Source organism: Pelodiscus sinensis, chromosome 6 (assembly GCF_052426305.1).
Source record: "Pelodiscus sinensis isolate ZL-2025 chromosome 6, ASM5242630v1, whole genome shotgun sequence".
NCBI lineage: Eukaryota > Metazoa > Chordata > Testudines > Trionychidae > Pelodiscus > Pelodiscus sinensis.
In genome coordinates this window covers 72,288,928-72,311,810 of record NC_143057.1, presented here as the reverse complement: position 1 = coordinate 72,311,810, position 22,883 = coordinate 72,288,928, and the positions used below count along the sequence as shown (strand labels likewise).

Sequence of the window (22,883 nt, the reverse complement as noted above, 5' to 3'; positions counted from 1 at the left end):
GCATTTGGTACAACGCAAGAAAGCATATTTTTTTTTAATATGGAATGGAGAAACCACTTTGGGGAGAAATTTTGGGTGAGACCTATCCTTATAAAAAGAAATAATGAATGGAGGGTCAGCCATGAGTGCAGCGATCTCACTAACTCTTCTTGCCACGGTGATGGCTACGAGGAAGGTAATCTTTATTGAGAGATATAAAAGTGTACAAGTCATCATTGGTTCAAAGGGAAGTCTTGTCAACGTTGGTAGGATGAAGTTTAAGTCCCAGGAAGGTGGTGTTTGCCTAAACAGAGGGAATACATTTTTGAGTCCTTTCAAGAACCTTTTTGTAGTCAGGTGAGCAAAGACTGTGTGTCCTTCTATTTGGGAGTGCTCACTTGATATCATTGCCAAGTGAACTTTAATTGAGGTGTTTGAGAGGAGAGCGGGTAATCTTTTCTTTTCTTATCACCAGTTGGTCCTGAATTGGGTCTGCCACCTGGGAGGTTGCAAGGGATTGTGGTTGGTCCTAAGCTGATACGGTGCCGCTGCCACATGCCGGTCCATACTGTCTCCTGGTACCAATTGGCCCAGTGCCAAAGATGCCGCCAGTGTTGACAAGGGCACCAGTGCTGTCACAGTTATCGGTGCCGATAAGGCCACCAAGTGCTGCCAGTTACTGGTGCCAATGAGGCCACCGTTGTCAAGTATGTACTCGGTGCCAACAAGGCCCCCAGTGCCAATGAGGTCACCGAAGCAGAGGGCAGTAGATTCATCTGCACCGAGTGTCTGCCCTGTCTCGGTGCCGACTCCAGTGCGGGGGAAGAGAGGGCAAGGAGGTAAGCTCAATCAACTCCCTCGCGGCATCAAGTCTCAGGGGTTGACGGCCGACTATATGAAGGGCCCTCTCCTGGACCAGATTTCTTGGCTGTGTCAACCTCAACCAGTGCCTAGAGGGACCAGGAGTGTCCAGATGTCAAAGGGGCAAGTCTTCTCAATAGTGTCCCCTGTGCCCCTGCTTTCCCAGAGATCTTCCCGGATTGCCGTCTCTTTTTGTCGCCCACCGATGCCAGTGCTATCCTGACCACTGGTATCAGCATTTTCTTTTAAATGGGAAAAATGTATTTTCTCCTACCCAGCTGAACTATTCCAGCTGAGTTTTTTCCAAAACAAAATTCTGCGTATAGGCTACATCATAGAAGAAATTTAACATTTTGGTATTTTGACTTCCGAGTGCCTGATTTCACAATATCTAATAGCTATGCATTTACTATAATAATGAAAATTGCCTAACAAGACTGCAATACTAACCAACATGCATTATATTAACAGTATTTGCAATCCCAACTCAAATTCATTAATAGGACTTTCGTGGTCTGCACAAGAAGTTATAATTCACTGAGTGTCTGAATTTTGAGACTGGTGTGTGAAACCACAATAACCTCCATCACCTATTTCTTCTCCTATTGGGAAATTAAATTTCCACTGTCGTCAGTGTGAGCCTCAAATTCAGCACTTAGCTATCCTGATGTGTTTAAACAGTTTCTGGAAAGTTAGTTCTATTTTACTTAAATAATGGACTTGCCCTGGAACATTAATCAAAGCCAGCCTAACAAATAGAATTTGAAAGTGAAAAAATTACTTAGCATGACTGTGATAAAGTAATAATCACCTGGAAAAAGATGGACTGCCTTTTGAATATCCTTCAGTGCATTGTTTTTCTTGTCTTCAGCTGAATGACATCCCACCGCCAACTGATTTACTGCAGTATGTAGCAGGGCTTTCTATACATGAAGACCAGAAAACATTAGAATGCTTCAATATTATTTTATAAAAAACCAAAATATGATCACTTTAGGTTTATTTACTTAAGAATTCTGATATGAAAAACAAACCTCTCCGTGGTTTAAATCAAGTATATGAGCAACATTTCCTGCCACAGCTCCACCCTACAAGGTAAATATTGAACAGATTACATCACTATTGTTCAATGCAGAGGTTAGCAAGAAATGTTGAAATAATAGGATCATATTTCTGATCTTGAACTTAATCAGAAATACACTAATTTTACACACACAGGTTTTTTTTTTTCCAAGCTGATGAATAGTGCTGTTAATTATTTTGTTGAAGCACTCACCGAAGAAAGATAGCTGTGCCTTCAACTTCTCAGAGATGCAATTGGGAATGCAATAATAATAGTTCTTGTATATCATTATACAATAGCATATTAAAATCAGGTTTTTAATTATTGAACTCTACTCAAATATAAATATGTGTTTTTTAGCAATACATGATCAGTGCAACAGACTTACTTTTGCATTTTGGGGTGTATACACAGGAACGAGTCGAGACAGAAGAGACCAAAGGGCGTGATCATCTGGGTTACTACAGAATAGAGTAAAGGTATTCAGATTTGCATTTCCTATAAAGATGTACTTATGTGAATCTTGCTTGTCATAACTTGGTAGGCATCTATTTTCACACCTGCTATTGTAAAGCAACCCTCACATCTGCAGTCTTCTTAAAAGAATTTATGCAGAGCGTCTATAGACAGTGACTTAAAGTGAACAGTCAAACAATTATAGCTTACAAACAGAATAAAGGATACATTAGGGAGAACGCAAACAGGGACATGTTATTAAAGATCAGAAACCTCCTTATGGGATCTGGGATAAGTGAACTTAAGAATCTGGAAAGAGAATAATAGTATAGCTGTCTGAAACATTTGAGAAATGATAATACAAGTTAGTGGTTATTAGTGTACTAGTCAAGAGCAACAGCTTGAAACTTAACCCAGACTCCATTTAAGTTAATCAAAAAATACATTTAGCTAACAGAATGAACTACCTAAGAAACCATTTAAGATTACACTAGATTAAGCCTGAGGGATCTATGAATCTACTGTAGTGCAGACTACTTACCTATGGATTGCTTTGGAAGCTTGCCTCTGCACTCCCACATTTCTACCTTGCAGTGCATACACAGCAGCTGTAATAAGGCATCTCTCATAAACATTATCCTTCCTTTCTGTGTGCTTCAGTAATTCTTTAAGTGCTGCTGTTGCAAGTGTAACATCCTGTTTTATCAGACCTAGAGTGCACAGAGCCTGCAGACTTTCTGTAATAGGTTCCTTTAATAGAGAGCTGTAAATTCAATGGAAAACAGAATATTATGTAATATAATACTGACCTCAAGTATAGTTTGCAGGATTGTCTACTTCTACACGTTATAGAATTAAAGAAACAGCAATTTACTTACAAGATTCACTCCAAGTTCTAAGTAGTGTACCTTTTCTTCAGAGCAACAAAAAAAATTCTCTTTGGCTCACAGGATGGTTCAATTCCTAATCCAGCAATAATAATGTGGTGCACTGAATTAACAGCCTTTCATCAAGGGACTCTCAAACTCAATCCTACATCAATATTCTCAAATACTTCCGATGGGTTAAGTACAATGGTTTATGTCGGTTTCAGCTTTTAAAGCTCATAACTATTGGTTGGCAAGAATCAGGCACGTTTAGTTATCTTTGTTTAAAAAGAGTAGCCATAAAAAATGGAGACCTATTTTCTCAACCCTAGGCATCTACTTTCTCAGTAATTACTTACAATAAGCAATCTGACTGAGAAAAGGTTTGCTCCCCTCCCACTTTTGTGAGGGTATGGCAAGATGACATCTGATGTAAATAACTATTATGAAAACTTTGATTTTGGTTCCCTAGAATACAAAGGATCAGATTTCAGCCAGGCAAATAATTCCTCCTTATATCAGATTTTGTTTCAGGTTGCTGTAGAATCCCTATATAATTTTCCAAGGTAATCTAAGTAAAATTAAGATATGTTGAGTAATACAATCAGCACAGAACCAGCATTCAACATGCAGGATATGTGCATTTCCCCGTTAAAAAAAGTAAAGAGGGAAGGGAATATTTACATGTCTGTCATTTTTAGTAGTCTGCCCTATAGCATAAATACCAATATGACTATTGCAACTCCATGCTATGGCAATAGGAATCAAGAGGGTAGAGAATTTGCAGTCCAGTCAGTAGATTATTTCTGTTGTTGCGCATACATAACTGTATGCACTAAACTTTCCATTAAGATGTTCAAGGAGACTAGAAAATTACAATTAAATTATGCACATTAGCCACTGTTGGTTGAAACTTTAGTACCAATTCAGAGGAAAAATTGGAATACAGAATCAGAGCCCAATGGAGTAATGGCTTTTACTTAAAATATTTTTCACCTCTATAAAAAGAATATTTTGAAAACATTTAATTATTGCTATTTAAATAAGTACAAAAATAGTTATCTAGTAATTTTATAGAAAGCTCCAAGTAGTAGTAATGCAGAAGCAGAACTGCTTTCCATGAAGATGTGAGAGAGCTATAGGGGGGGAAATGATGCAAAAAACCCTAAAACATAACAAGAAATTGCAAAAATTCAAGATGTTCTGATATAAAAGAAAATTACTGATGTAGTATCATCTGATCAAATGAAAAGAAAACAAATAACTGTCAGAATGAGATGAAAATTCATCTATTTGGTGATCACATCCTAAATTGGAAATAAATATGAATATAAAGGAGATGCTGCTTGGTGTAATTTAGCAATGGAATATGAATAGGTTCCTAAACATATTGGTTCTATTGTCTTGTTTTAGTACTGTTTATTTCAGTGGTGGCCAAAAATTAAATATTCTATTTCTATGTTGTGTTGTTGGTCAATGGAAGAAAAACAATCCTCCACCATCTTAACAAAATGTTGTGAAATGAAGATGAAAAAAATCACTTATTAAAAAAAGAAAGCACAAAAGAATAGGTAAAACTTTAGACCTTTTCTTTCTTCTGACAAACACAAGATTAGCCTATAGATACCAAATGTGTTTAATTATGTCAAATTTTGTAGGCTTTTTATGTTGCCATCAGTCCACTGTATGGGTATAAAACCCAACAATAAAATGTAGTCTTGACAGATTTTTACTTTGTAATTTTACATGCTTTCAGCTAAAAATGATGCGTTTTCAAGAGCATTTACTAGTTTTCTTTAATGGTAGTGACTAATGTTATGTAGGAAGCACTCACTGTTGAGCTGTACGTTAAAAATAGAAAGAACAATACCATGACTAACTAGAAATAACATTTCCCTACATCATGTTGATCATCAATTACTCAGGATTTAAAGCACCAGGTCGAAGACCTCAATCTTTTCAGTAATTTGAGAATTTGCTGGGAAGATAGAGATGGTCAATATGGCCATGTTTTTGACACAGTACTCTTTGGTAAATAGGGAAAGTAATGTCAGCCTGTCTACTCAACACCTGCCATTAGGGTTTGCAATGATAGAGGCTAATTTCTGTCTGCCAATTGCCCAGTCACAGGCAGGCAATTTAATCAGAGTACTTAAAGACTTTAAAAAAAAACAACCAAACAAAAAAACCCCACACTTATAAAATGCAGAAGGTACACAGTAATGGTGATCTTTAAGTGAAATCTATAAATTAATGCCATGGCACTGAGTAGTGCTTAGAACAGTATACTCAGGAGGATTTAATTAAATTAAACGTTGATTAAGAAAAGTTAATTTTTTTTGTAGCTGAACACCACACAAACATGCTTTTTCAAGAATGGAAGTCTTTTATACTCTCCAAAGAAAATTAAAATCTGAACCTGGAACTTATTTGCAAGCAATGTAACTGAAATAGGAAATTAAGTTTTGAACAATATCTTAGTTTAAATTTAAAAAACCTCACATTTTAGACATACACAACAATCTTTACATTTGTTGAGTAGCTAAGTATTATTGGTAGACACATTACCACCTCTTAGATAAACTTAAAAGCTGCCTTCAGTGTCTGTTCCTTATTACTCTGGGGCTAAAATAAGCAAGTCCAATACAAATTTCCAAGGTAAAGCACCTAACAATACTTTCAACTTCTGACAATTTCTCTGTCACGTATACATAACCATCAACATACCATTTAAACAGCAATGTCTTTGCCGGATCCACTTTATTCTGTTTGTATTCAATTATTGCAAGGGCTGTCAAGATATGGGCTTTGTCTTGCTCAGATTCAGCAAGAGACAGGGCTCTCTCATACGCTGTGGATATTAAATTAAGACAGGAATGTTTAAAAAGCAACCAAGAGATTTAAAAGCATTCTAGAATGGTAAGAGAAAGATATGTATATGCACTTTTAGAGTTTTTAGCTACAAGGTTACACACATTTTTCCCCATAGGCTCCTTACACATTCAGTTTACAGGTTGGACACAAAGGAACAGAATTAAGATTGTACAATGACATGCAACTAAATCTGGCATTTCCTGACTTCTGAGTGTTTGACTTGGAAACCTAAATTTTCATATGTAATGAACGATAAAAATGATTGAAAACAGATAAAGGAACAAGAGAACACATTCCTTTTCTACATAACGCTTCAAAATTTCCTCACCCCAAACAGCAAAAACCCACCTTTGAAAGTTTAAGATATTCAGCATCAATGTGAAAGCTAAAATTTTCCTAGCCTCTCATACTGTACAGAGAGACAGTAAGCAAATATTGCTATTTCCACAGTGCCCTGCCTTGAAGATGTCAATTGATATGTAAAAGATATTTTTCTAGTACAACTGCAATAGCTCATGGCACCTCAGCAACAGTCTGATAATTATGATGCATTTTATATAAAAATGAAAATTCTCTGCCTTTTTTACATACCCCATACTGTCCCAACGTGTGCATAAGCTGAGACAGAATTTGGTTGATGAGATGTACCAAATCAAAAGGGCTAAGTGTTCATCTAGAAAATGCCATATTCCTTAAGTATCAGGCCATGTACTCTACCTTTGTTTAAACTAGATATGGAAAAGGCTGACTGTGTAACTGGTTAGATGTTGAGTGTTCAGCTTATCAGACTGCTTATGGGCAACCAGTTGGATGGCCAATCACACCAGGCTGGAGCAACCCTGGCTGAATCCAGCCGGACATGTGGGGCAAGCAGGCAGCACAGCACCTGTGATGGCTCCCATGGCTTGGTCATGCTAGGGCAGTCTGGGCAGCGAGGCCAGCTCCCAACTGTATTGGTTCACACAGTGCTAGGCCCCTGACGTCAGATGCACCATGCTGGGCCAGCCTGGCAAGACCCTAGCCCATCTGACATGGCTCGGAAGACTGGGCAGGAACCCAGCCCCAGCTGCGGTCCACCTGCTTGCCAAAGGATAACTGGTTAACTGGTATAATTTTACCCATTTAACTATTTTCATGGTTATTTACATCTTTAGTTTACACCAACACTTACCTTTAATGCTGTCTTGTAAAAGCCCTTTCCTGAAATAAGCTAGTGCAACTCCTATGATGCCATCTAACTCTGTGAGAGGAGTGGACATATAAGCCTGGATGGCCTTGTCATACTGACCTATAGCACTTAAAAAAAAAGAGAGAGAAAAATATGTCCTGACCATGCCAGAGCAGAGAGGTCCAACCTGTTCCTGCAAAAGCTGTATTCTACGTGAATATGGACTAATTGTTAATGCTGATATTTGCAATCCCATTTCACTTACATTAAAGTTTCAAGTCCATGTTACAAGCTCAGAAATACATTCACAAAATAAATACAGCTCTAACAAGCTAACTATCTGACATTTGTATCAACATGAACACAATAATATTAAAATCAATTAAACACATACAATCCAGGGAATTATATAATAGTGTGGTACAAAGATATTGCCTAGTGATCATTATGGGGGAAGAGGAAGAATGAATCCGGCAATCTTGCTATGAATAGGACTATCACAGCAGAAATGCAACAGGACTATTTAATAAAATGAATTAATAATCATGGGAACTTTGTATACTTACAAAAAGATTGCAATGTTTTGAATTCTTTCTGGAAATGACCAAACTCACATACAACTCGGAATGAGGCTAATAAAAGTATTGTGATGCTCAAAGTGAATCTCTTTAGTCTATCAAGATCCTCTTAGAAATTAAGTATCATAGGAAGACATGACTTCTAGAATGGGGGCACTGGTTCTATCACTCATGTTGAGGTCAGAGATAGTTATTTCCTGCATCAGAAACATTTACTTCAAAAACACTCTCACCAGGACTTAAGCCACAACAAAAGAAGCAGTGTGAAACTGTCCTCCATTGCCAAGATTCTCTCCATACTATACCTCTGAGATGGAATCAAAGGACTAGAAAGTATGCATGCTTCTGACTGAGGCAGACACCATAAAATGTAGAATAATCTGTGCAATAGTGCTGTTCAGGAGAACTAGTTCTAGTCAATCAGCATGACCCCAAAGGTCAAAACGATAGCACAGCGCTGTTACAGAGCACCGTTATCCCAGGAATACTAGCAACAAGATGCCAGTCTATCAGGATTTCTCACTTAACTTCGGACTCCAAAATGGGCAACCTCCTGGAACTGTTACTAATCTCAACACAACAAATTTTTGCCTTAAGAAGTAGAGACAACATACAAACACACTACAAACTGGATTATCTGCCACAAGAAAGGGAATAAACTCCAAATCAGATGGCAGACAGAAAACCTAAGAAGAGAGTTTGAACCGCCTCCTGCAAACTACATAAATAGAGACAAACAATGCTAAATTAAACCTAACTGTGGCATGATTATGGGTTCAGCTCAGAGATGTATACATTTTGCACCGTGTATGATAAAATGAAAGTTAAATATGAGTATTTTACTATCTGACAAAGTATCCACTAAATGAAAGATATGGCTTTCGTTTATCTGTGGTGGAATTACTCAAAGTAGTACTGCGATATTGCAAGAGGTAACAAAAAAACCCCAAACACTGCTTACCAGAGTGATCTACCATAATTTTGCATTGCTATGTTATACTTCTCTTTATCTTCAGAGTTCTTCAGCAATGAGACCGCCCTTGAAAGTGAACATAAAGAACAAGTAATTCACTAATATGCCCACAGGAACACCCAAATGATTGTTATACTGTAAATGTGTATCAATAAAAAGTCTGGAAGTTTATGCCTTTATTTCTCTGAACACGAAAGATTATTCAAGATTCAGTAAGATGAGAGAGACTAGTCAGAGTACATTGTGAAGTGTTGTTCTGTCTTTTAATAATAAAATATTATAATAATCATATATATAGGAGCCCAATGTCTGTGACTCTGTAACGCTGAAATGCTGGCTGTTCCCTCTGAGCGGCGCTGTTGCCTAAGTCACGTCCTTCGCCTCCCACTGTGGCACTCGGCTGACTTCTGTACTGCTCAGCCAGGCTGCCGCGGGAGAGCAAGCAGCGCAAGCGGCTGTTTGGGCGCTGTGGAGCATGGGGACCTCCATGCTGCGTGGGGACCACGGCGCCCAAACTGCCGCTTGCGCTGCTTGCTCCCCCGCGGTGGACTGGCTGAGCGGCACAGAAGTCAGCCGAGCGCCACAGCGGGAGGCGAAGCGGGGAGCGGTGGTGATGTACATGTCCGAGGGGAAAAGGGGGGCCTGGACGAGCGTGCATCCCCGACAGAGACAGAGGAGAGCTGAGAGAGAGTAAGAGGCAGGAGGGGGAGAAGAGAAAGAGAGAGACGGGGAGAGAGGCAGAAGGCGGAGGAGAGCTGAGAGAGAGGGGGAGGCAGTAGGAGGAGGAGAGAAAGAGAAAGAGACACGGAGCGAGAGACCGGAGGCTCAGGAGAGAAGACCGACGTGGAGGAGACACCTGAAAATCCCGTCTCATGACGGGCTAATTGGCTAGAATAATAATACAATTACAGAACAATTGATGCAGTTCATGGATAACTGCATCCATGTTATCCGTCTTTTTGTGAAGAACTGTTTTTTCATGTTGTTCTAACAGTTTTCCTGCCACAGCGATAATTCAATGACATTTAGTTTCCAAAGTCATATTAAAAGATTCAATATACTGCCAGATTCTGTGGTAATTTCCACTTTTCTGAAGAATGAGTAAACTGCATGCTGAAGTCTAATGAATGAACTCTTAGAAAGATAGTCTACCTCAGTATTTTACATTCCAATTAGCCTTTATCATCCCAGTGACAGGGGCTAGGAACAGATCAGACATCCAATGTCTCCCTTTTAAATGGGATTAGTTAAAATACACTGAGGAAACTGACCAAACAGTGCTTATAGAAGGAACATGTGTCATCCTAAGCGCACATTTCATTTTTTAAATCTAGTCAGTGTATAGTTTACCTTTGATAAGCATCTGTTGCCTGCTTTTTCAGTTGCAGATATTCATTCAAATAACCCAGCATCATGAAAGCAGATGCATCATTTTGAATTCTTTCTGGAAGACCGGAAATGACCACACACACACACACAACGAAAGAGCAGTGAAAAAGCATCAGAGACATGTGATGAAATATATTACAGCAGGGCATATTTTTCAAAGCTATCAGATGCTCATTGAGGTCCTTGGAGAGTCACTTTAACAACCTTCACACAACAGATGAAAAAATATATCCATCCAAATCCACCCCATCTTCAAATTAGTTCAAGAAAAAAATGTAATTCATATGGCATTAGTCTTATTGCCCACAAAAAACAAGTTCCATTTTACACAATAGTATGTATTTTAAATTTCTCAAACTGACCGCAGAGAATATATATTTTTGGAAAATGACATCTGAAGATTTTCAATTTTTTGTAGACTTGAATATAAATTGAATACCACTGTTTTAGCATCAGTTGTATTGCTCTGAAGTCCTTTCTTTTAACATGAAATACTGACAAGTATCAACTTAAAACTTCAAGTGGGATACTAGTACTGTAATTCTCCTTAGAACAGAATATCAGCTTTTTCCAATACAGTACCTTCTATAAATGAACCACACTAAAAAATATTAGGATTCTATAGTTCAAGTCTCAAATGTCTATACTGTATGTAAATTTCACCTCAATATTAGACACTCTTGTCAACAGCACAAGTTCAGTAGTCAAAATGAGTCAGTGGCATAATTCAAGGACAAATCAGACAAGGCCTTCACCCTACATTCCTTACCCATCTCTTCAGGAATATTCTCTCTTTAGTAAGGAGAGTCAGAAAGAACTTAATCTTACTGGAATAATTTCATTAAGCATACATTTAACAAAAATAAAGATATACAAACACAATACATTTTGGTTGTCTGCTTCATGACTCAGAAGAGCCTCCCCAACCACAATATTTCATAACCAGCTCAATTTTGGCAAAAGTGATTAAGAACTAGCTAAGTCACACTCATGCTGATTATGCATTTTAGTCGAACTTTTGACATATCAAATGAAGTCTTCAGACTTTTAAAAGTGTTACCTACCTGTGTATTTGCTCAAAACCACATGCGCTGCTGGAATAGCATTCATCTGAACAATGTTGTACCGATACAGCTCCGTTTCCCTGTTGGTTTTATCTTGCAGCGTTGAGCATACCCAATAAGCATAGCCTTTTGCTCCCTCAGTCTCAAAAACAAAACAAAACCACCAACACACAAGCAGGTGTCATTAACTGCTCAACCAACAAACAATACACAAAAAAATATCTTTCGGTTCTATAGTACACTAATCTTCAATGCAGGGTTATTTAGATGCAACATCAGGTCAGCAATTTCTTTTACTACTTGACTGTGTTTTAAGTTATTGCAACTCCAGTTATAATTCATCTTTTTAATATAAATGTAAAAATAAGTTTTATCCAGTCATAGCAGATTGTGAAAGGGACAAAAGTCATCACTTGTGTCTATTCTCTACTCTGGAAGCAAAAGAGAATTTTCTACCCCTGGGTAAAGGTTGTCGAGAGGTCATTGAGTCCAGTCCCCTGCCCTCATGGCAGGACCAAGTACGGACTAGACCATGCCTGGTAGACATTTATCTAACCTACTCTTAAATATCTCCAGAGATGGAAATTCCACAACCTCCCTGGGCAATTTATTCCAATGTTTGACCACTCTGACAGTTAGGAACTTTTTCCTAATGTCCAACCTAAACCTCCCTTGCTGCAGTTTACGCCCATTGCTTCTTGTTCTATCTTCAGAGGACACGATGAACACGTTTTCTGAACACATTAGTCCAATTCCTTAATGTGCTACAGGAAGGTTCTCAAATACTACAGTGATGAGTGGTATAAAAAGCTACATCAAGTAAAATACAAAACATAAGAGGTAAAGAGATTCTGATATAGGTCTCTAATCTTTTGACTTATTAAATATAAACTTTTATTACATGCATTTGCTTCGTATGAAAAAGGCTAGTCGTTGGAAATCTTCAATGAGAGGTCTGTTCAAATACTTACATGCATACTGAGTTCAGTGGTGTGCCTAAAGAGATCCATAGTTTCATAGCTTCCTACAGTCTCTGCAATAAGAGCCTACAAATAAGTTTTAAAATGCTGCTTAATTTGTTATATAAGCAGATAACAGTTTCCTAATTATTCCTACTTAAAGCTCTGCTTGAGAGCCAAGAACATTACAAATTACCACAATAATCTCACAATATAGGATTTTTTAAAAATAAAAACCTTTAATATACAAGCACACAATAGCTACTGCTATAACAATAAAAAATTGCTACTGAAGAGTGTGTAAACTTAGATGAAAGAATGGAACAGATTGCTCCACTTGAAATAGCTATAAAATGAGACAAAGAACTTTACCATTGCAAGTCCTTCATAGCAAGTATTTTCTTTAGAGAGCACCTTTCACAATGGGGGCCCGCAATAATGACCTAGATTTTAGGCGCACAGCAATAATATAAATCTTTACCACTTCTCCCAACAGTTCAGTTTCCATTATGCATGGTTAGAAGGGCAGTAAGGAAAGATTACAAAGGCCACCTCCATGGCACCCATACTCCTCCTTTCCTTTTCCCTTGTGGGATCTCAAGTGGCAACCATGATAGTGAAGGTTGCTCTAAAAGCCAATTTTTCTCCCAAAGAATTTATTTCAGGGCCCCAAAATGCAATAGCTCATCCTCTTAGTGTCTGTCCACCAAATAGGTCTAATATCGAAATACCAATTGTGGTTTAATAATATCCACTTTTACAATTTTTTGAAATCAGGAAGGATCCCAACACAGTCCTATCTGCAGGCCTTCTTATTTGTACTAATTCACTAATTTTGCCTTTGCACCTTCCCCTGCCCTTTCTCTCCCACCCCCATCAATATTTATTATGACATCTTCTGACCTTCCCCTCGTTTTTATAGCTGAGCTCACAATTTGGATACATTTGTACATCCAAATATTACAATCACAACCACCTCCATGACTATAACATACATATGGCTATAGAGGCCTCTGCCATCTTTGCTCCTGCAAGATGGAAAATGAAGACTTAAATTTGTCTCTTAATACACAATACAGTGGTGGACAATTAATGTTCAATGTAGGAGAGCTACCACTAGTACAAGAACTATGTTTTCTGACTAAATTACTGAATACTATACAAGCAAGTTTTTTTTCTCTCCTGCTGTTCTTAGGAGCAGTACTATTGACATTATTGAGGGTATTTGTATGACCAAAGGGTGCATGATTTGGTCCATAGCACTACTGTACTTCTATTTTAGCAGCATTATGGACTGACTTTTCCCAATTCAGACGGAAACTGAGAGATACCAGTGATACCAGCACTGAAAACAGGAGTTTATCATTAACCATGAAAATAATCTATCAGTCAATTTCACTCTTCAAGGAGCAGCATAGTAATATGCTATAAAAATTAGTTATGAAAAAAACCCCGTGAAAACAGATAATAAACTGAGGTTGATTCATGGACAAGAACACTTTGTGGAAACTTCAGAGAAAGCCAAAGGGAATAATAGGAAGATCTAAGAGGCCTTTTTCTGTTTCAAGGGAAAAAAAAAAAACCACACACACACACACACACACACACACACACACACACACACACACACACACACACACACACACACACACACACACACACACACACACACACACACACACACACACACACACACACACACACACACACACACACACACACACACACACACACACACACACACACACACACACACACACACACACTCTTTTAAATCCCCATGAAGTGGTTTTCTGGGTCAGAGCCTAAATTCTATATACCTTATTAAAACCTACTGAAGCCCATGCTATGAAAGATATTAACATCTTACCTGTCCAATCCAGCACATTAAGTAAGATGGCTCAAGAGACTGAGCTACTTTGAAGGCCTCATGAGCTTGCTGAAAAAGCACATAAGAGATCAGTTATGTTAAACTGAGTCATTGGGCACCATAAGCCAAAAATCTCCTGTTCTAGTTAATGAAATACAGAAACAATGGTGTAACTCTTTACATGGGAAAAATAACCAAGTTACCACTAAAAATATCCAATGTGGCATATAGAACAGCAGTGCAATACTCATAGACCATTTCAGTACCACCTCACACTTTAATAACAGGAACACACCACCTTCCACCACAAATTCCCTCCTACTCCTGTGTAATTAAAAGCTATATTTACTATGGGGGAGGGGCGGAAATATATGCAATCTTTTAGTTGCTGCCACTGCTAGAAATACAAGTTTCTCCCTTCAAGAAAAAATGTAGCAGTCTTAGTCCTGAAGTACTCATTTTCCATATCTGCATCTTACATTAAACAATGTGTAATCTCAGCATTCCTGTATTTTAAAAAAAATCAGATGCTGCTGGCTTTGCAACAAATTTTGAAAGCTTCTGAAACTACTAATTCATTTAAGAAATCACAATTTCTCAGTTTCTCTTTTTTTTTTTTAAAGCAGTGGTCTGTTTCAGTTGTGCAAGTAGGATTTTGACTGCTTCTTTCTATGCTCTCCTCCAGACAAATTTTCTCATACATGTCTCAATAAATTTTAATTTAATTTAAAAGCACTCTTGTTATTCGGGCTTTCTCTGAGCAGAAACTACAACTGAATTTTTGGTGAGAAGAATCTATATATGTTGGATTGGTTTGCTGAAGTTTTTGTCCCTTATAACTTTGATTTCATTCAACTGTCTGAAAAACCAAACACGTGCTATTTAACAGGAATTCTCCTAAATGAAATCACTTGCTTCAAAACAGTATTTAATAAACCTCAATTCAAGTATGTGATTTTGCTTGTAACTGCATAATGGTTATAGTACACAAGAGACTGAATTTTATAAATTGGCAATACTTCTACTTTTAAAAGGAAGGTGTACTTTGCTGTTAACAAGCATTCTAGAATTGCATTAAAGCAACACATATTCAAGAAGCCACCATTTGAGGAGAAAGAATAATTTACCTGAATATTTTCAGTTGCTAAGTACAAAACACCCAAGTTGGTCCACGCAACAACATTCTACAGAAAATATTTAAATACAAAAATTAAAGCTAGTTAATTACTGTGTTCAAAAACAGCTCAATAAAAGAGAATCTTGAGTGCCTATCTGAAACAGACAGTAGTTCCTTGCAGCACTTACTATTTGTTCAGCTTGCACAGATTTGATGAATGAATGTTGAGCAAGAGCATAATTCCCAACACCTAAAAGACATAAGATTAATTTTGTAACAAAAGTAGCCAAGATGCTCTCTGATTTGGCTGCACAGAATTTTAGAGATTTCACTTGAGACTTACCACTGCAACAGGCAACCACACCAAGCGCATTCCAATAGAGATGGTTTTTATTATCAAGCCTCACGGCTTTTTTGAGACACTGGAATGAAGAGAATTAACTGGGAGTTGTTATAGCACAAGGAATGTCATATTAGATTTTAACCATTTTTGTTTTGTTGCAGTTTTAGGTTACACAGAGGACAAAGTGATCCTGAAAATGATAGTCTATCAAAAAGTACCATTGAAGATGGCATAAATATAAGCAATACCTGTAAAGATTTCTCTAACAGTTCGCTGATCTCATTCATGTCACTACCAGCTGCTGTTAGGTGCTGAGCTTGACGATAGTAGTTTATTCCAAGATCACACCATGTGTTAGGTAAGGACATCAGTTTTAATGCTCTGCCATAACACCTACAGAAGCATGAATCATATAACTGTTTTATCTCCATTCATACTATTTAAAAGTAAATCACTGAACAGCAGCCTACCTTCAGAGGTGCTTTGAAGTAGAGGCAAATAAAAAGGGTCACTAACAAGTTACAGGTGTAGAAAACAGTGTCAGAGCCTTTATGCTAAGTTCAAGCTAGTACTCCTTGGCAACCATTTTTAAGTTAGATTGCTCTTTGAAACTGTTCTGAGGTTATGAATTCTGGGGGGGGGGGGAACCTTAAGAATCATAGAATCATAGAATAATAGGACTGGAAGGGACCTCGAGAGGTCATCGAGTCCAGCCCCCCGCCCTCAAGGCAGGATCAAGCTCCGTCTACACCATCCCTGACAGATGTCTATCTAACCTGTTCTTAAATATCTCCAGAGAAGGAGATTCCACCAGCTCCCTTGGCAATTTATTCCAATATTTGACCACCCTGACAGTTAGGAATTTTTTCCTAATGTCCAATCTAAACCTCCCCTGCTGCACTTTAAGCCCAAAGAAAAATTGACAGGAGGCAAAGGGAAGGATGTGATGGTCAAAGGGGGCATAATGCCTTTTTCACAAAGTTCTGCAATTTATTCCATGCATATCACTTCCAAATATATATTCTGAATATATTTAGATTTAGTATTTGAAGTTTGTGTCTTGAATATTTAAGATTTTAGTGATACAGAAAATAATCTTATGATTGTTACCTTCCTCCCAAACTGAGGAGCTCGCTTTTCTTCAGCATTTGTTTGCTTACATTCTGACCGATAAGGGATCCCAGAACTTTAACATTCACTTTGGATGATGAAATAACATGCACAAGAGTACATGCATCTCCAAGTAGTTTCCAAAGGCAAGATACATCAGGACGATGCTTTGTTGCGCTGCAAAATAATGTATTAAATTATTTAAGGTATCAGCCCCTGCCCTTCTTCATAAAATAAATTTATTCTGAAACTGAGCTAAAGTTTAAATGAACACACATTGTTGAGTGACTAAGTTTGATACTGGTCTTTCTGTTCGTCCCCTACAAATAACATGTAAAAAAATAAAATGACATATAATACACTTAGAACAAAATCAAGTTAAAACCTGTCACTTTCATTTCTTCTCTAATCCATCATCTGAAGAAGTGGGTTGTGCTCACAAAAGATCATGGTGTCTTTAAGGTGCTACAGAACCACTCGTCATTTTTTAGCTTACCTAAAATTGAACATGTCTAGTCTTCTGTAGCAAATGACAAGGAAACACTAGGGAGGACCTAAACTTAGAGCTTACCCAGAACAGCTGGATTTCAATGTATATTTGGGTTGGTTTTAACCATTCAAGAGCATGGACTAAACCTCCAAAGGTCAGCCCAACTCTAGGCCAGAGAAACACTGAGACGATCTGGTGAAAAGGGTGCTTTGTGAACCTCAATCAAGCTGTCAAAACCATTCAGAGGAAAACTGACAGGTTAGTACAGAAGAGGCTCCCTTCTTCAGAGATCTGGATCTTTTTCTAGAAGGCTCCACAGGACTTGAATAAGCCTGGTAATGTTTAGAACTGAAAGGATTAAAAATGTTAAGCTGATTTTCAGGAATGTTTTTGTGCCAAGTACATGAATCCCAAGCAAGAGGAGCAACATCCTGGGACTGAGGGAATGGAGCAAGACATCAGTGTCACCTGCTGAAGAGCTTAAGTTTGTCAAAAGATCTTCAAAACAGTATTTTGAACTTTCCTGTGGAGGCGAGAACACTGCAGCAAGCCTCCTAGCTACTAAGTTATTATCATGAGAACATGCCCCACTATCAAGAGAGGCCTGCAGGGAAGTTTTAGTTATAAAATGACACACTGAAATGAGGACTTGAAATTGCTCCCTTTATTCTCGCAGCAGATGTTCAATAAGATGATTGAACTTGGCAAAATATGATTTCATCAGTTATTATATCAAGACCCAAATATCTGAAAAAACAGCAGATGAATAGCTCTTCCAACTGGGAAGTTCTAAACTCTTAAGACTCCTTGTCTGAATTGGAGGGGGGGGGGGTTTCTAGAATGAGCATGCAAATGCCTGTTAACCATATCTACCATCAAGGATTTGGAGGTGGTGTTAATGTGGGCTTTTTTTTTTTTTTAATTAATGTTAGACCTTTTTAGTACTCGGTTCAGCTAAAATGGTTTACACTGTTTATTTGTGGGTTCGCCATTTTGTTTTGTTCAAAACAGGTGAGCCTCCATTTTGATTAGTCTTCTTTCTCCTTGCTCAAGGAAAAGGCAGAAAAACAGGGAAAGAGCAGGAAAAGAACAGTTACTTACCTCGTAACTGAGATTCTTCAAGATGTGTTGCTCATGTCCATTCCAATATAGGTGCACGCGCCATCGGAGACTTTTCCCTCAGCAGTATCCTTAGGGACAGCACGGAGTCCCCTGGAGTGACACTAGTATATCAGCCCATAAATACCTCTGCTGGCCCCCTCACTCACTCTGTTCCTTCTTTCCAGCATATTCCAGATAAAGGGCAGTGGGCGGGGATTTAGAATGGACATGAGCAACACATCTCGAAGAATCACAGTTACGAGGTAAATAACCATTCTTTCTTCTTCGAGTGATTGCTCATGTGCATTCCAATATAGGTGACTCCAAAGCAGAACCTAACTAGGTGGAGAGCCAGATGTTGAAACCAAAGAGGAGTTAAGGACCGCCCTACCTAGGCCAGCATCCTCTCTGGCCTGATGGGACAGCGCATAATGGTTGGCAAACATGTGAACCGAGGACCACGTGGCAGCCCTACAGATGTCCAGGATGGAAACCTACGCTTTGAAAGCAGTGGAAGCTGCCACAGCTCTCGTGGAGTGTGCTCTAAGGGTCGGGGCTGAAATGCCCGCTATGGAGTAGCACTCCCTGATACAGGCGGTTGGGTATCCATGAGGCGATCCACTCAGTGGATACAGGTTGGCCTCTCATGCGTTCCACGATGGCTACAAAAAGTTGTGGTGATTTTCGGAATGGTTTGATCCTGTCTAAATAAAAGGCTAGCACCCTATGGACATCTAACGTGTGTAAAGCTTGCTCTTTCCCGATACATACGGTTTCGGGTAAAAAAAACTGGTAGAAAAATATCCTGGGAAGTGTGGAATGACCTTCGGCAGAAAGGCTGGGTGAGGGCGGAGCCAAACCTTGTCCTTAAAAAATACTGTGTAGGGGGGATCTGACGTCAGCGCTCTAAGCTCAGATACCCACCTCGCGTATGTGACTGCCACTAGGAGGGATACCTTATATGATAGGTGGAAGAGGGAGCATGTGGCTAGCGGTTCAAACAGGGGCCCCATAAGTTCGGATAGTACCAGGTTTTGGTCCCACTGAGGAACGGGTTGCTGGATATGTGGATAGAGTCTGTCCATTCCTTTGAGAAACCTGTTGACCACAGGGATGGCAAATAACATTTTCCCCCCTTCCCCTAGGTGGAAGGCTGAAATGGCTGCTAGGTGGACCTTAATAGAAGAGGAAGAGAGATGCTGGAGCCTATGGTCCAACAGGTAATCCAGGATCAAGGGGACTGGCGCCCACCTCGGGTGTACTCCCTTCTGAGAAGCCCAACAGCAAAATCGCTTCCACTTAGTGAGGTACGTAGTTCTAGTGGAAGATTTTCTGCTACCCAGAAGGACTTCTTGGACTCGTTGAGAGCACTGGAGCTCCTCTGCCGTTAACCATGGAGCTTCCATGCTGTCAAGTAGAGGGACCGGAGGTCTGGGTAGTGAAGTCTGCCTGAGTCCTGGGATATCAGGCCCGGGACTAGTGGGAGGGTTACAGGCCTCTCGCATGAGAGGTCGAGGAGGGTCGAAAATCAATGCTGTTTGGGCCATGCTGGGGCAATTAGAATTAATGATGCCCTGAACTCCCATACTTTCAATAGGACCCTGTGAACTAGCGGGAAGGGCAGGAAGGCGTACAGCAGGCCTTGTGGCCAGCGGAGGAGGAGAGCATCCCCTAAGGACCCCATCCCTGTCCCATGAGGGAGCAGTAGTGGTGGCACTTCATGTTCTGCCCTGTGGTGAACAGATCCAGATGGGGAAACCCCCACACGCGAAAGATGGATCGGGCAACGTCCCAACACAGGGACCATTCATGGCTCGCAAATGATCTGCTCAATCAGCCCACTAGGATGTTCTGTGAGTCCGGGAGATAAGAGGCCATCAGGTGGATATCCGCCCCGATGCAGAGTTCCCATAGGCTGATCGCCTCTGAGCACAGGCAAGATGAACGAGCCCCGCGCTGCTTGTTTATATAGGCCACCGCTGTCATGTTGTCTGACAGGATGAGGACCGTCTTGCCCCTCAGGTGAGGAAGGAAAACCACACAAGCCAGTTGGACCGCCCTGAGTTCTCTGACATTGATATGCAGGGAGGTTTTGCAGGGGGACCACGTCCCTTGAGTGTGCAGCTCTCCCAGGTGGGCTCCTCAACCCATGTCCGACACGCCTGTGACCAGTCAGATGGATGGGACTGGCCTGACAAGAATGGGACCCCTGCACAGACTTCCGCTTGATGGGTCCAGCACTCCAGTGCAAGGAGGACAGGGGTGGGGATGGTTAACACTCTGTCCCAGCAGTGGACAGCCAGGTTGTGGACTCGCGATAGCCTCATCTGAAGCAGGCGCATGCGCAGTCTGGCATGTTGCACTACATAAGTTCAGGAGGCCATGAGGCCCAATAGATGCATGCAAGCCCGGGTGGTGGTCACTGGAAACTTCTGGAGCGACCTGACCGCCGACTGTAGCATGAGAAAGTGGAGGCTGGGTAAAGAGGCTCTCTGAGACCGGGAATCCAGGGTCGCACCCACAAATTCTATTGTCTGGGTAGGAGTTAAGTTGGATTTGTCCAGGTTTAAAAGAAGTTCTTAAAAAAGTTCGTGGACTATGGCGATGTGGTCTCTCACCTGAGTTTCCAACTGCCCTGGGAGGAGCCAATCATCCAAGTAAGGGAACACTTGGACTCCCCTTTTTCTGACCTCAGCAACCACCACCGCCATACATTTTGTGAAGACCTGGGAGGGCCATAGAAATATCAAAGGGAAGGGCCGTGAATTGGTAGTGGTCCTGGACCACAGTGAATCACAGAAATCTTCAGTGGAAAGGGGCGATTGAAACAGGAAAATAAGTCGAGGGCAGCATGCCAGTCTCTGGGGGCTAGGGAAGGAATAATGGACGCCAGAGTCACCATTTTGAATTTTGTCTTGACAATGAAGAGGTTTAGAGCTCTGAGGTCCAGGATTGGGCGAAGGCCTCCTTTTGCTTTTGGGACCAGAAAGTAGTGAGAATAAAAACCCTTTTTGAAATTCAAGGGGAACTCGTTCTACCGCCCCAAGTTGAGAAGGTGGTGAGCCTCCTCCTGTAACAGAGGCTCATGAGAGGGGTCCCTGAAAAGGGATGGGACATGGGGTTGGAAAGGAGGGGGCGAGTGGAAAGGGATTACATAACCCATTTCCACTATCTCCAGAACCCATTGGTCCAATGTAACAGCACCAGGCCTGGAGGAAATGGGATAAACGGTCCCGAAAGAGTAATGGGGAGACTGGTAAGGAGCCCTCAGGGGGCCCGGGGAGCTTATTGGGGGACCCCTGGTTAGAATCCGGGCTTAGGCGAGAGCAATGCCTGTTGTTCCTGCCATTATTACCCCTGCCCCTACGTCAGATAGTGGGCCCTGTAGAGGTAGTCCAGGAACATTCCTGTTGGTATATGACCATCTCTGGGTGGCAGGTGTGTGTAAATCCAAGGACTTTAATGTGGCTCTCGTGTCCTTCAGGCCATGCAGCCGCTGGTCAGTTTACTCAGAGAAGACCGACGTGCCTTCGAAAAGGAGGTCCTGTAAGGTGTTTTGGACTTCCGGAGGCACTCCGGAGCCATGGACTGCAACGCAGGACCACTCCAGTGGCCATGACTCATGAAGCCACATCAGCCACATTGAGTGCTGCTTGTAACGCCGTTCGGGAAATTACTTTCCTCTTTTTTTGAAGGGCCTTATACGCCGCACAGGAGTCTCTGGGGAGCAGGTCCGTAAACTTGTCCATTGACAGCCAGGTGTTGTAGGCGTATCTGGACAGAAGAACTTGTTGGTTAGCAATTTGGTATTGGATGCCCCCGGATGCGTAGACCTTTCTGCCCAGTAAGTCTGTCTTTTTAGCCTCCCTGTTCTTAGGGGTGGCTGCGGGCTGTCCCTGCCTCTCCCTCTGGTTGACCACCTGAACTACTAAAGAACCCGGGGGAAGGTGGGAGAAGAGGTGTTCGTTACCCGCCCAAGGGACAAAATACCTCCGTTCTGCACGTTTATCAGTCGGCGGAATGGACACCGGGGTTTGCCACAAGGCTGCCGAAATCTTGGCTACCATCTTGTTGATCGGCAACGCCACTCTGGAGGGAGTGTCTACGTGCAAGATGTTAATGGTTGGGTCAGAGTCCTCAGAGACCTTGTCTGCCTGGACTCCCAGACTTTGGGCTAGGTGGTGGAGGAGGTCTCAGTGGGCTCTTGCATCCACGGAGGGTGCAGAGTTGGCCAGAGCCTCATCCGGGGAAGAGGACGATGACCCCTTTGCCAGAAAGCCCACAGGGGCGTCTGTACGGCCTGGATCGTCTGAAGTGGCCACGGAGGGAGGGAGGAGAGGTTTGCTCACCGGAGCCATGCTCTCCCCTGGGCCTGGCGACAACTGGGGGGAACCAGCCCAAAGGAGTCGCCGATGGAGGGATTTGTGGACATGACGTGACAGAAACCTAGGTCTAGGAAAGTTCACACCCTGGCCCAGATGGTAGGCCCAGAGGGTCCATAAAGGCCACTGCCCAAGTGGCTGGGGAGGCCACGTTTGCTAGACCATCAGTACGGGGACCAGCTGAGCCCACTGTTATTGGTACCGAAGTGGGGAAGTACGGTGCCGGGACTGGTGCCAGGA

At 41.0% G+C, this 22,883-nt stretch overlaps 1 protein-coding gene across 3 annotated transcripts in view; it reads right to left on the bottom strand.

Annotated features, from left to right (window-relative positions):
• Nucleotides 1-22,883, bottom strand: part of SKIC3 (SKI3 subunit of superkiller complex) — an 88,247-nt gene that overhangs the window by 26,772 nt on the left and 38,592 nt on the right. For all 3 annotated transcript variants that reach the window (XM_075932110.2, XM_075932108.2, XM_075932111.2), the window contains exons 19-34: nucleotides 16,671-16,847; nucleotides 15,809-15,953; nucleotides 15,561-15,639; nucleotides 15,406-15,467; nucleotides 15,228-15,284; nucleotides 14,101-14,169; nucleotides 12,243-12,317; nucleotides 11,272-11,413; nucleotides 10,169-10,262; nucleotides 8,807-8,884; nucleotides 7,271-7,395; nucleotides 5,953-6,076; nucleotides 2,901-3,122; nucleotides 2,292-2,364; nucleotides 1,875-1,928; nucleotides 1,652-1,763 (exon numbers count right to left, since the gene is read on the bottom strand). In XM_075932110.2, coding sequence (XP_075788225.2) covers nucleotides 1,652-1,763; nucleotides 1,875-1,928; nucleotides 2,292-2,364; nucleotides 2,901-3,122; nucleotides 5,953-6,076; nucleotides 7,271-7,395; nucleotides 8,807-8,884; nucleotides 10,169-10,262; nucleotides 11,272-11,413; nucleotides 12,243-12,317; nucleotides 14,101-14,169; nucleotides 15,228-15,284; nucleotides 15,406-15,467; nucleotides 15,561-15,639; nucleotides 15,809-15,953; nucleotides 16,671-16,847 — 1,688 coding nt within the window. The remainder of the gene's footprint in view (nucleotides 1-1,651; nucleotides 1,764-1,874; nucleotides 1,929-2,291; nucleotides 2,365-2,900; nucleotides 3,123-5,952; nucleotides 6,077-7,270; nucleotides 7,396-8,806; nucleotides 8,885-10,168; nucleotides 10,263-11,271; nucleotides 11,414-12,242; nucleotides 12,318-14,100; nucleotides 14,170-15,227; nucleotides 15,285-15,405; nucleotides 15,468-15,560; nucleotides 15,640-15,808; nucleotides 15,954-16,670; nucleotides 16,848-22,883) is intronic.